General features: G+C 42.2%; 1 protein-coding gene across 1 annotated transcript in view; it reads left to right on the top strand.

Annotated features, from left to right (window-relative positions):
* The first annotated feature begins 3,815 nt into the window (after positions 1–3,815).
* LOC149453979 (gastrula-specific protein 17-like) overlaps positions 3,816–12,616 on the top strand; it is a 31,876-nt gene continuing 23,075 nt past the window's right edge. Inside the window, exons 1-2 of the mRNA XM_089687965.1 lie at positions 3,816–3,867; positions 6,751–6,821. Of these exons, the coding sequence (XP_089544091.1) occupies positions 3,816–3,867; positions 6,751–6,821 (123 nt within the window). The remainder of the gene's footprint in view (positions 3,868–6,750; positions 6,822–12,616) is intronic.

Genomic DNA, 12,616 nt, shown 5'->3' with positions numbered 1-12,616 from the left:
GTCCCTTTACAACTCAGTGCTCCAAGTGCTTATGTGCAATCTCTCCACTGCTTATATTCATCCAGTGATTTGTGTGACCCCCAGTGCTTATTCCACCTCTGACACACTTATGCGTTCACCTTGTGGATTGACCTGAACCGTCAGGTCAAACCGCGCCTTTCCCTTTAACCCAAGTGGGCATGCTGGTATACAAATCTCCAACTCCTCCTGCACCTCCAAACTCCAAAATGTACCACTTGAGGATTGACCCGAACCGTCAGGTCAAACCACGCCTTTCCATTTAACCCGAGTGGGTATGCTGGTATATAAATCTCCAACTCCTCCTGCACCTCCAAACTCCAAAACGTACCACTTGAGGATTGACCCGAACCGTCATGTCAAACCGCGCCTTTCCCTTTAACCCGAGTGGGTATGCTGGTATATAAATCTCCAACTCCTCCTGCACCTCCAAACTCCAAAGCGTACCACTTGAGGATTGACCCAAACCGTCAGGTCAAACCGCGCCTTTCCCTTTAACCCAAGTGGGTATGCTGGTATACAAATCTCCAACTCCTCCTGCACCTCCAAACTCCAAAACGTACCACTTGAGGATTGACCCGAACCGTTAGGTCAAAGTGCGCCTTTCCCTTTAACCCGGGTGGGTATGCTGGTATACAAATCTCCAACTCCTCCTGCACCTCCAAACTCCAAAATGCATCACAGATATATGGAAAAAAATGCTCCAAATAGTGAAGTATATCAAAAATAAAAAATATAGTATTGCGCTGCTTTTTTGTATAATATTATTATTTGTATGTGGGAACACTTTACATGTTAGCTGCAATATTTGTTTAATATTGGTTTAGATAGGTCATATTGCGCTGTAGGTTTTCACCTATTACTTAAAAACAGGCATTAGGAAGGGAAGTAGTGCCTCCTGACACCTATCAGCTGACTTCAGCCATCTTCACCTTCTGGGTCTAAGATACTGAAAAGCCTTTCACCTGATGTAGAGTTTTCTCACTGGTAAACCAGCTGTATGTCGTTGTGACCCCAGTCCCTACACAAGGAAGATCTATTCAAAATTGTAAGGAAAAGACACCAGGATGATTACCCTCCAACCGATTTAATGCCAATATGGAAGCCGTGTAGGGATCTTCTGCCCTCTACTGTAATCTGCTAGTTTCACACTGTAATGTATAATTATGTATGTCAATTCCTGCCTCTGGGGTTGTTGAGAAAAGATCCTGGAAGGAGAAAATGGAGAATGAGAAGGTCTTAGCCATATGTCCTGTCCATGCTGCTAATACCAGATGAAAAGAGATGATTATGCAAGTATTTCTATGTTCCAATAGTTTGACTGCAGCTGCTCATAGCTTCTTCAGTGTATTGCTCAATCCTTGTGACAAACACTTACTATTACTATCTCACGTGCTCATTGCCAGATAACTAGGACTGTGTTCTAGGCTGGTTGAGTAACAGTTGGAGGGTCTCCTTCTCACCACAGATCTTGTCTTCAGATCTCTGCCACTAAAACAGAAGCTGCATCATCCTCAGGGACCCTAGCAATGGGACTTTGCTGCAACATTCATCTGAAGGTATCTTTAAAAATAACTACGTATAGCTGGGTATATGTGCACAATTCCATCAGGACTCGCTTTCAACTAAACCTATCTACTACTAGTGTTGGGCATGAAGTTCAACTCGAACATTGGCTATTCATGTGTTTGGCGAACACACGAATGGTTAGGGTGTTCAGCGGCTGATCGCCCACCGCACCCCACAATGCACTTCGCCCTGACAGTGCATTGTGATTGGCCAAAGTGCAATGCTTTGGCCAATCACAGCGCATGATGATGTCACATGGGGACGGGGGTGACCCTGCTCCCCTATGACATCATCACAGTATTGAAGAACTGTCATTCTAGTGCAGTGCCAGCATCGAGAGCGAAGCGTTTTCTTTTTTTTTCTTTTTTAGTGGCAGCAGGCATCGTGATTGACATTCAGTCTACTTTGGGGGACATTTTTTTTTTTTTGTTTTTAATAAAGGACTTTTCACAGACTGTCTCCTGTCATTTTTACACTACACTTTTGTGGTATGTACCCCATACTCATATTCACAAAGGGGGCTTCCATATTCCGATAAGGCTCCCATCCTTAGGCCCCCACAATAACCAGTGACATTGTGGGGAAGAGGCCCTTGCCCCCATCAACATGGGGACAAGGTGCTTTGGGGGGGGGGACTGCCCCAAAGAACACCCCCCCATGTTAAGGGCATGTGGTCTGGTGTGGTTCAGGAGGAAGAAGATAGTAGAATCTAACTGGCCAGATCAGCCTATCTGTGTTGAGTTTGATATTAACTGCTTCCCGTCCACTCAATAGCAGATATACTGCTACAGGGCAGCACAGTGTGCAAAATCACGTATATATAAGTGATTTTGCATTTTCGGGTAGGGGAGCGTGTGCGTCCTACCTGAGCCGCCATTCGCGGCCATGGCTGTCAATCACCGGGCACTTGCCGGTGCCCGGTGATTACCAAGGATCTCCGATGGGGGGGGAGGAGAACTGTTAGTAAACAAAACAGTTCTCCTCCCTGTCAGCTCTTGCACACTGCGTTGCAAAGCAGTGTGCTTACAGTGAAGCACACAGACACAGCCCCTAGTAAAACACACCCAGCACACCCATTGATCGCCCCTCATGTTAACCCCTTCCTTGCCAGTGCCATTAGTATAGTGTCAGTGATTTTTTATTAGCACTGAGCACTGTATTAGTGTCACTAGGGATGTCAGTGGCAGTCAGTCAGTTCCCCCCCCCAGTGTCAGAATGCCTGCCGCGGTTCTGCTATAAGTCGCTGATCGGCGCCATTACTAGTATAAAAAAAAAATTCTAGTATATATACCGCTATTTGTAAACGCTATAACTTTCACGTAAACTAATTCATTTACACGTATTGGGAATTTTTTTTAGCAAAGACATGTAGCAGCAAACATTTTGGCATAAATTTATGACAAAATTAGATTTTTTAAATTTGTTTACTGGACATGTTTATTAGCAAATAGCATTTGGGTGCAGCGTTGCATGATCGCGCAATTGTCAGTTAAAGTAACGCAGCGCCGTAACGCAAAAAATGGCCTGGCCAAGAAGGGGGGTAAATCCTCTGCAGGGCAAGTGGTTAAACCCAAAAGCAAAAATTATTATATTGCAGCTTACTAATTCTTAGATGTGATGGCTGTATTAGTTTTCTTTTTTAGGGTTTCTGTCTTCTTTTTTCATCCAGTAATTCTGTTGTTTTTCAAAAGGACAAGCTCTCCAGCAGAATATGTCAGTTACAGAGATAAGATAAACCATTTAACACTAGCAGGGGTGCTTACAATGATCAGCTTTTATTTATTTATGCAAAAAAAACAAAACTGTTTGCTGGAGCATTAACTGGAGTTTGCCTTCAATTTTTTAGTGTATTTAAATCTGCTAATACATCTAACTCTCTCTTCTAATCTGAGCTGCAATATATTTAATTTTTTTGGTGTTGGGCTTAATACCACTTTAAGAAGTGCAAAGTGGTGCACATTCTCTTTAAAGCGGAGCTCCACTCAAAAGTGGAAGCTCCACTTTTCTGCCTCCTCCCCACCACCACTCACACATCTGGCACCTTTTTGGAGGAGGGGGGAGCAGGTACCTGCTGCCACTTCCAGCTGAGTTCGATGCGGTGAACTGAGCCAGAAGTTTGGCACCCCCCCACTTCCAATGTCCCAGAGAACTGCAGCCCATTCACAAAGCACAGGGGCAGTAGGAAACCGGTTGTGAACAAGCTTCACTGTCGGTTTCCCTTAGTCAAGATGGCAGCAGCAGCATCCAACAGCCGATTGAAGATGCTGGATGCCTGGACAAGTAAGTGCACTACTGTTAAAAGTCAGCAGCCACAGTATTTGTAGCTGCTTACGTTTAATTTTTTATTTTTTTTGGGGGGGTGGCGGGGGCCAGGACTCTGCTTTAAGCTAGTTTAGGTTTTGATTAACATGCACCTCGCTAAAATGAAGCTATAACATTACTTAATCAGGGGATCATATATAGAAATCTAAGGAACATAATAACTACAAACAATCCAGTGGATATGTGGAATTCTGCATGTGAATGACTAGAAACCTTTTGGAATTTGCCTTCTAAAAAGTCATCATGCAAAGATTTTTTTTCTAAAGCCTCTCAAAAAATTCTCTCCCATTCTTCCTTGGGCTTTTTCAACATTTTGTCCCATTTCTAACATTCAGGAATTATTTCAGGTTTTGCTACAGACGAAGAAGTGACTTGATACCTTTAGGAAATATAAATGTTTCTTTCTCTCTTCTTTTGTTTTTGTTTTGTCTTGACAGGAGCCATTCATGTATACAGTATGGACTTGATTATCATGCAATAAGAACGTTGGATGTAGTAAGGGGATTGGGTGGAGGCCTCCACTAATGCCAACAGGTAATGCCAAGTTATGTTACCTTGGTGATCACTCCATCAGGTTATTTTCTTGGGAATGGAGCCTCATGTTTGTTAAGTCACAATCCCTTTCTTCAGATTAAATCAAGGAGTCATATGACTGCTTATTTACTGCTGGCACTAGGTGAAGTCCAACACGTGTCTTCTATTATTGGCTTTAGGTGTCATCTTTTGGAAGCCTGTATCAGATTCAGACACAGGGTTCTCATGAGATGTGCTAAAATAATACAATTTGTGTCACGGAGGGGATCTGGATTGGGAAAGTGTAGGTAGGAACAGCAGCCTGTCTGGTGAGGACAGCAAGGCTTCATACAAGGTTTCACTCCTTCAGTCAGGAGTGGGTTGGAGACCTGGGACCTCAGTACAGCCTATGTGCTGGATTTCCTAAGGGAAGTTTTGACTACCACCTGTGTTGCCAGAAGAGTTTTCCGGTAATTAGAGGAGTTATTGCTGCAAAATGGATAGAGGAGACATTAATGGATAATGTCCAGTGTTATATGCCCATAAGTCCCAAGTCTATGGCTAGTAACCGCTTCAGATGGCAGCCATCCCACAGTAAGCCAACTCTGTATGCAAAATGAAAAAAAAGAAGAGAGGCGCCCTCTGAGTGCAGTATGAAGGAAATATTTAATGAACCACAATCAAAAAACTTGCCTTGTGTCCTCCCTCCAGTTCACCACATCTCTTCCTGTGTGACGTCACGTCCTCCCAGCCTGTGGTTCACGCTGGTCACAGGCACTTCTGGTTCTGGTTGGAAGATGAAGCCTGGGATTCCCTATCACTCCCAGCAGCCCGGGACCCTGTCACCATCCACTATGGGACCGTGAGATCCTCCACCATCTCTGGCAGCCCGGGACCCTGTCACCATCTAAAGCGGCCAGCACCCTACGGGATGGACTCCTGCAGGGCACAGAAATGGTTTTACTGATGGGCTTTTTAAACATCTTCACATTGTGAGTTTTATGATTGTGGTTCATTAACTATTTCCTTCATACTGCACTCAGAAGGCACTTTTCTTCTTCTTTTTCATATTGCTGCATAGTGAACTGCTATATTTAAAAGTTTAAGGAAGGTATGCATTGAATGATCTCACTTATATAAGTATATAAGTTACTTACAGTATTCTGAACTTGTGTCTGTTGTTAAATTTACCCTTCTGTTTCGAAGTGGAATTGCCAGAAGAGCTGTCCAGTAGTTAAAGGGGTTGCTTCACGTGGTCACCTTTACACAAGAAGTGGTTTCTTATTCTGAGCTGTTAATTTACTGCTGGCAAAATTACCTTACTGTTTCAGACATGGAATTGACGAAGCTCAGAGTGTTACTGTATTTTTCAGTGTTTGGGTTAAAGGCTACCTTACAGAAATAGTTGTTTTGCCCTCTTCCCCTGATACCTTTGCAATGGGGATCAAGGTGTTCTCATTAGCATACCAGTTTCTTCCCAATGTTCTTTCTATAGCTCTGCCCAGCTCGCCATTCTCCCAGATGGAACTCTTGTTTCCAGGCTTCCACCTTTACTTACATCAGAGGACTCTGTCTAGGCCTCTAAGGCCTAAAGCACCCCACTGCAGGGCCCACAGAAGAAGATCAAGATAGGTTGACTACAGCTATTTCTTCCATGTTTTGTACCACCTAACCTGGGGCTTCAGCCCTGCAAAGGGCCGTTTAGAGCAATATTGTGGGCTGTTGTTTTGGGAAGGGGGATTTTAAGGCTTCCATTTTTTGTGGGGTATATTAGTTTTATTATATGTTGATAGGACATTTTTTAAGTTTTGGGGTGCTCAAAGCCTAGCATTCAATTGTTGCTGAACAAAATAAAGGATTATAGCTCCCTATCTCTCTTATCCTCCAAAAAAGTAAACAGAAAAGCATACTAATTCTCTGGCACACTGTACATAGTACAGTATTCTAGGTTGGTGAGAGCACAAGTGAGCTGTGATCCTTTGTTACACAAAAAGTGAATGCTGTGCCACTGCATTGTTTGAAAGAAAATAAAGTGCAAACACAATGTGCAACTAAACCAACTCACATTATTTCACTCACATTTACCACAACCTCCATGTCCCATAGTAAAAATAAAAGTTAGGCCTAATAACTGTGAATAGTACTCCTGCTGCTGGACAATCTCATAATTCTTTAGTGAAAACACCTGCCTGTGATCTGTGTCTCTAGTATATTTGGGCTTAGTCCTGCTCATTTAAACTATTCTGCCATTGACCAGATTAGCACTGTTGTATCATCTGTGGTCTTTTACTTTTTAATGAACTTTTGATAGAAATTTCCTTGTGACAGAGCAGTGTGAGAATGTGGACTGCCTTAATAAGCTGCTGGCTGATTTTGATCCACCAATCACAGCAGGTCTAGTAAAGCTAGATGAAAAAGCATGTCACTAATAAAACTACCTGAAAAAAGCCCTTTTTTTGCATTGGTACATGTCTTTCCTGGCAGTGTGATTTTTCCCATATATTTTTTTAATAGCTTACCTATTAGCTTTAAAAAGGCCAGAATTTATTTACAGTAGTGTTTGGAGATGACACAAAGATATGCAGTGGAATAACGTCCTTTCAGGATGTCTCCAACTTACAGGTCGACCTCAATGTATTATTTAGTTGGGCAACTAAGTGGCAAATGAGGTTTAATGTTGATAAATATAAAGTTATGCAGTTGGGAGCTGAAAACATGCATGAATCATATACGCTAGGAGAAGAACAGCTGGGAGAATCAATGGTGGAGAAGGGTCTGAGTGTTCTGGTAGACTTTTCCGCCACTTGGATCATGCTTAATTGTTTTTTTTTTTCTTGCCTTCCTCTCGATCAACTGTGCTTATAGGAGTGTGTATATGGGGGTTTTCTATATCATTTTTTTCTCTGCTGGTTGAACTAGATAGACTGGTGTCTTTTTTAACCTCACTATGTAACTATTCACCATTCATATACCCCAATGGGAACCAACAATAAGTTCAGGTTCTCCAAATTTCACACTTTGACAAATTAATCCCAGACAAATTTGCTCATCCATATGCAGGAAGCTACTTACCTCTACTGTCTGATTTTTTAAATGCCTGTAAATATATTGTGTGCACTAATTGTTTCTGGTTTATGGAATTCCTATGATCTAATGGTTAAACTGCTGCTACTGAGTGTATATCTAAATCCTTATGAAAGACAGAGTATCTCTGCCCTGTCCATGTTATTATATCAGATGCAGAGTGCCAGATCGCTATGTCTGTGCTACTGTATGTATGTAGTAGTAACCTTTCAGTATATTGGTAGGTGAAGAAAAGCAAAAACAGGGCGCACTCTCTTCATGCATTACCGTGGCGAAACACAAGTTTATTTAAAAGCATAAAAGTGCATACTCACAAACCAAGGGGATTAAAACAGAGATAAAGAGTCAGTGGTGATGGTCCAAAGTAACGGTAGAGCCTTAATGAAGTAGGCTAACTCGGTTCGGGAGACGTAATTCCTTCTTCAGGGCTCTGGTTGGTTGTCCTCACATGGGAATCAAAGGAGAGTGTTGCTTAAGATGTTGTCACCACTTTGCTACCTTTCACCATAGTGGGAAATCAGTTGGGGTTCCAACATGGACTTTCTGGTAAATGGACTATTGTACTTTCTCAGCTATCTAAGGTATGGCAACCTCATGTGTCTCAAGGGAGCAACAGGGACATGCTAAAAGGGCACTTAGAGGACTTTGTATAACAATGTGTATGGAAAAAGATGCCGAGAACTGGTCATCTGTTATATTTAACCTCCATGGCGGTATTAACTTTCAGTACCCAAAGCGGTAACCCCGAGCTATACTCGGAATTACCCTGCAGCATTGCTCTGGGATTTCCTGTTTCACTTACCTTGTCCTGCGCTCCCGCGATATCCCCTCTGCAGCGTCCCCAGCCATTTCCTCCGGCCGATGCCGGCATCCGTCTTCTGGGTTCCGGTCCCTGCGAGTGTTGGGACGTACAGGACGTATGGGGGCCGGAACCATAGGGAAATTTAAAGATTTTAAAAAGTGACATTTACTAAATACACTATAATCACATAGTAAAACATTACTGTATCAAACCATTTCACATACATTTTGCCCCTACTGCTTTGTCCTGTGCCCTGCCTGCATTTTTACTGTTCTTTCTGCCTTGAAACTGAGAAAAGTCCATGGCGTCCAAAAAGCATCCCTTTATGTCAAAAGCGGTTTTAGACCAGCTAGAGAACAGTGCAGAATTGAGTGACAATGATTCGTGGGGAAATTCATCATCAGGCACTGAAAAAAATTTTGCGACTAAGCTCAGTGATGTGCAAACTTGGCGCTATATTTCAAATTTCAGTGTTTTTGGTTTGATTATATTATTGAATAAATTATAATTTATGATTTCGTGTTTCAAATTTTATCATACCTGGGATGTTTACTAGACTCTTGTTTGGACAGATTTCAGTGAGTTATTCCTAAAAATTACAGGTCTACAATAAAGAAACAACATATTTCCATGCAAAAAAAGTACCGCTTTGAGCACAGAAATATTGACATAATCATACCGCTAGGGATGATTTTAAATCAATTTGCCCATTCCGAAGTCACCAAAGGGGTGCACATAAGGTGTATCAAAGAACAGGGTGTGGAAGGGGGATGAAGAGATGTCAGTGTGAACACATTACAAGGTTCTAACCTGCAGTAGAAGGAGAAGAGGCTACATTGTCTTTGGCAGGGGCAACAGGAGTTTTGTCAGGAGCTTAACCAGCCAACTGGCAGGAGTTGTAGTCACATGGCAGGGGTGATGGAGCGCACTGGTAGTGAGGGGGTTTGCAAGTTTGGCCCCCTCCCTGGCAACCAGTTCCCTACTTACAGGGACTGATATCTCAGCACAGAGTGCCTAGCCTGAGAGGTCTCGGAAGAGGGGAAGTGAGTGAGAGGCCACAGGAATCAGTCTCAGGAACATGTGAAGACATGATCTCTATGTGTCAGGGAGAAGACTCATAGTGTCACTGGGAGTGAGGTGACATGAATAAGTGGGGTACAAGCTTCATGGTACCCCCTTGGAATTGCTGCATCCATTGGGAGAAGCTAAAGGAAGTGAAACATACACAAAAGATTAACTGTGCAAGAGGAACCCACTCGCTTCTAGGTTAGAGTGCTGGCTTAATGGTGATTTCACGTGACCACAGCCAAAGCCTGTAGTGCAGGCATTGGAGAGAGTTATACTGTGACTGTACTGGGGTCTGGAGAGTTAACCAAATGAGTGGAGTAAAGTGTGCTTTCTTCTAAGTTGGAGCACTGCCTTTACAATGATTTCACCTGTTGACAGCCTCTACCTGTAGTGCAGGCATTAGCAAGCACTACTAGTGAGTCCCGAATTGGGCACAATAAGCTCCGCCCACACCATTGCCACTTCAGGATCATCAGCTTAGAGGTCTGGTTACATGTCAGATTAGAAACTATTAAGGAGGAACTAATGGACGGAATTGATAGGCTGACTCTGAGTTCCAGGGCCACATCACAGTTCCTGCAGGTGAGAAGCTCTGTTCCTGGCTTGATGGACAACAGTTGGAATATCTCCCCATGACTGCAGATCTTGCCTTCTGGTCTCCGAGACAAAGAAACAAAGTTGCATCATCCTCAGGGCCCCTACAACTGAACTTTGCTGCAACATTCATCTGGCTGTATCTCTATCAACAACTATATATACCTGGGTATATATCCACAATTCCACCAGGACTCCTATAAGGCCTTTTGCTGATAATACCTGTTTGTACATTGGATGTACGTCCTGTTATTAATCTCTTCTTATTTTAAGTTTGTATTATTTCTATACTGGTGTCTATCTATATACTTATGGTTAATGTTATATGCTGGTTGCTGTAGTTTCTCTGCTCCTAATTACTGGATAGATTACTGGTTAATTACCACGGAAATCCCTTCTATTCACAGAGGTCCTGTCCTGGGTGGAGGCACTGACAACTTTATTATCAAACCCATTATTCCACTTAGCGAAGGTTCAGGTACTCTTATGTACCTACAGGTTTACTGCCAAATCCTGTTTGGGGAGGGCCATTTCTCATAAGCCCCCCTTCCCCACCCCAAAAAGAAGGCTACACCTATTCACAACTACATGTACACCATCAGCAACTATTCTTCAATAGGAAAATGTGACCCAAATTTAACAAAATAATTATTACAATACCTGCTCATTCACCAGACTTTCCCCAAACATTTTTTAGAAAACATTTGCCAGGCTGAGTTGTCAAATCACTTTATAAATAAAATGCAATTGTTGCCTATGGAGAGCGAGAGTATGCCACTGAGCAGTTTATAAATATTCCCCTTGGCCCGTTTTGTTAAATTAGTCCTTGTGGTGTAGCATGTTTCCAATCTATTAATTAAACTAATGTGACTAATTATTCTGCATGTGTTTCTGGAGGGGTAACATTTAAAATCTAAAACTCTTTCATGCTACTTAAAATTCAAAGTAGCCATCTAAAAGTAAATCTGCTTTTGAGCAGAGTACAAATTTATATATACTGATAAACAGGGCTTTTTTTTCTTGGGGAATAGCTGTAGGTACTCCCTGCTTCTGAGTTACCCCTTGTTTCCGCCCCTATACACCTCTGAGCATCACTACTTGGTTCCACCACCTCTCAGTACGGCCCTTTTAGAGAATACATAACAAAGTTTCATTCTGTGCATTGGTATGGAATTTGTTGTTGACAACAAGAAAAGTAATAAAATAGATCCCCTGCATCCGGCAACAGTAGACCCCCTGGCAACAAAATACCCCCCCCCCCCCTCCAGTAACCATCTAAAAGTAAATTTGCTTTTGAGCAGTGATCAAATTTATTTATATATATATATATATATATATATATATATATATATATATATATATATGATAAGCAGGGATTTTTTTTCTTGGGGAATGAGTACAGGTACTCCCTGCTTCTGAGTCACCCCTTGTTTCTGCCCCCTACCCACCTCTGAACATCACCCCTTGGTTTCACCACCTCTTAGTACGGCTCTTTTAAAGAATACATGACCAAGTATCATTCTGTGTATTTGTATGTAATTTGATGTTGACAGCAAGAAAAGTAATAAACTAGATCCCCTGCAGCCAGCAACAGCAGCAAAATATCCCCCCAAGTAACATTAGATCCAACCCAGCAACAATATATCTCTCAGCAGCCAGCAACAATAGACCCCTCACTTAACAATAGATCCCTCGCCACAACAAATGACTCCCCCAGCAACAATAGATCCCCCACAAGCAACAATAGAGATTCACACTACAATAGACCCCTCACTTAACAATAGATCCCTCCCTGCATCAAATGACCCCCCAGCAACAATAGATCCCTCACAAGCAACAATAGAGATTCACACTACAATAGGTCCCCCAGCAGCCAGCAACAATAAAAACCCTCCAGAATACCCCATCACTCCTTGCCATTACATATTTTCAATGCTGGAGGTGCTGGAGATGCCGGAACTGCATTCCCGCTGAAAAAAAGGAATGCTGATAAAGAAGAATAGTATTTAGTACCTAAAAAGCAATAGTATTTAGTACCTGAAAAGCACATTAGAATTCTTGAACTGTATCTGGGTATTAGGGCCAATGAGGAGTAAAAAAAACATTGAAAGAGGTCATGACAGGCTCAACCACATCCAACACAATAGCTCTGCACATATATATTTTCCAAAATGCTTCAGTCTCAAAAACAGCAAAATCATGGGTTCTACTGCCCTCTTGTGTTCAGAATGTAGAAAGGCTTGTCTGTTATAGATCACACTTGATCTCTGAGAGATCCTTTGAAATTTTAGAGCAGAAGCATAGTATGGGATTTGACCATAGCAGTCGATGAAATCCCAGAAGACTTTCGCAGTAAATGAAAGCTGACATGCTAGTCCATACATACAACACACCTCATCTTCCTCAAAAGAACTAACATACTGTACATGTTTTAGCAATGTGTTCATACACATTTTGAGGTTTTTTTAAACAAAATGTACCCAAAAGTATTTTTTGTGATTTTCATAGGTGATCCTTCACACTACATAAGTGTTGGCACACCTAAAAACAGATTGTATTGTGTGTGACCACCTTAATACAAAAGGTCTAATGGCTTTTGTCCCTCATTTGGAGGAACTGACCCTCTTTTGAGAACTATCTCTTTTT

This window comes from Staurois parvus, unplaced genomic scaffold (assembly GCF_062004578.1).
Source record: "Staurois parvus isolate SC_StPar_1 unplaced genomic scaffold, SC_StPar_1.0 ptg000442l, whole genome shotgun sequence".
Taxonomy (NCBI): domain Eukaryota; kingdom Metazoa; phylum Chordata; class Amphibia; order Anura; family Ranidae; genus Staurois; species Staurois parvus.
The sequence above is the reverse complement of the archived record's forward strand: the minus strand, read 5'-3'. Positions and strand labels throughout refer to the sequence as shown.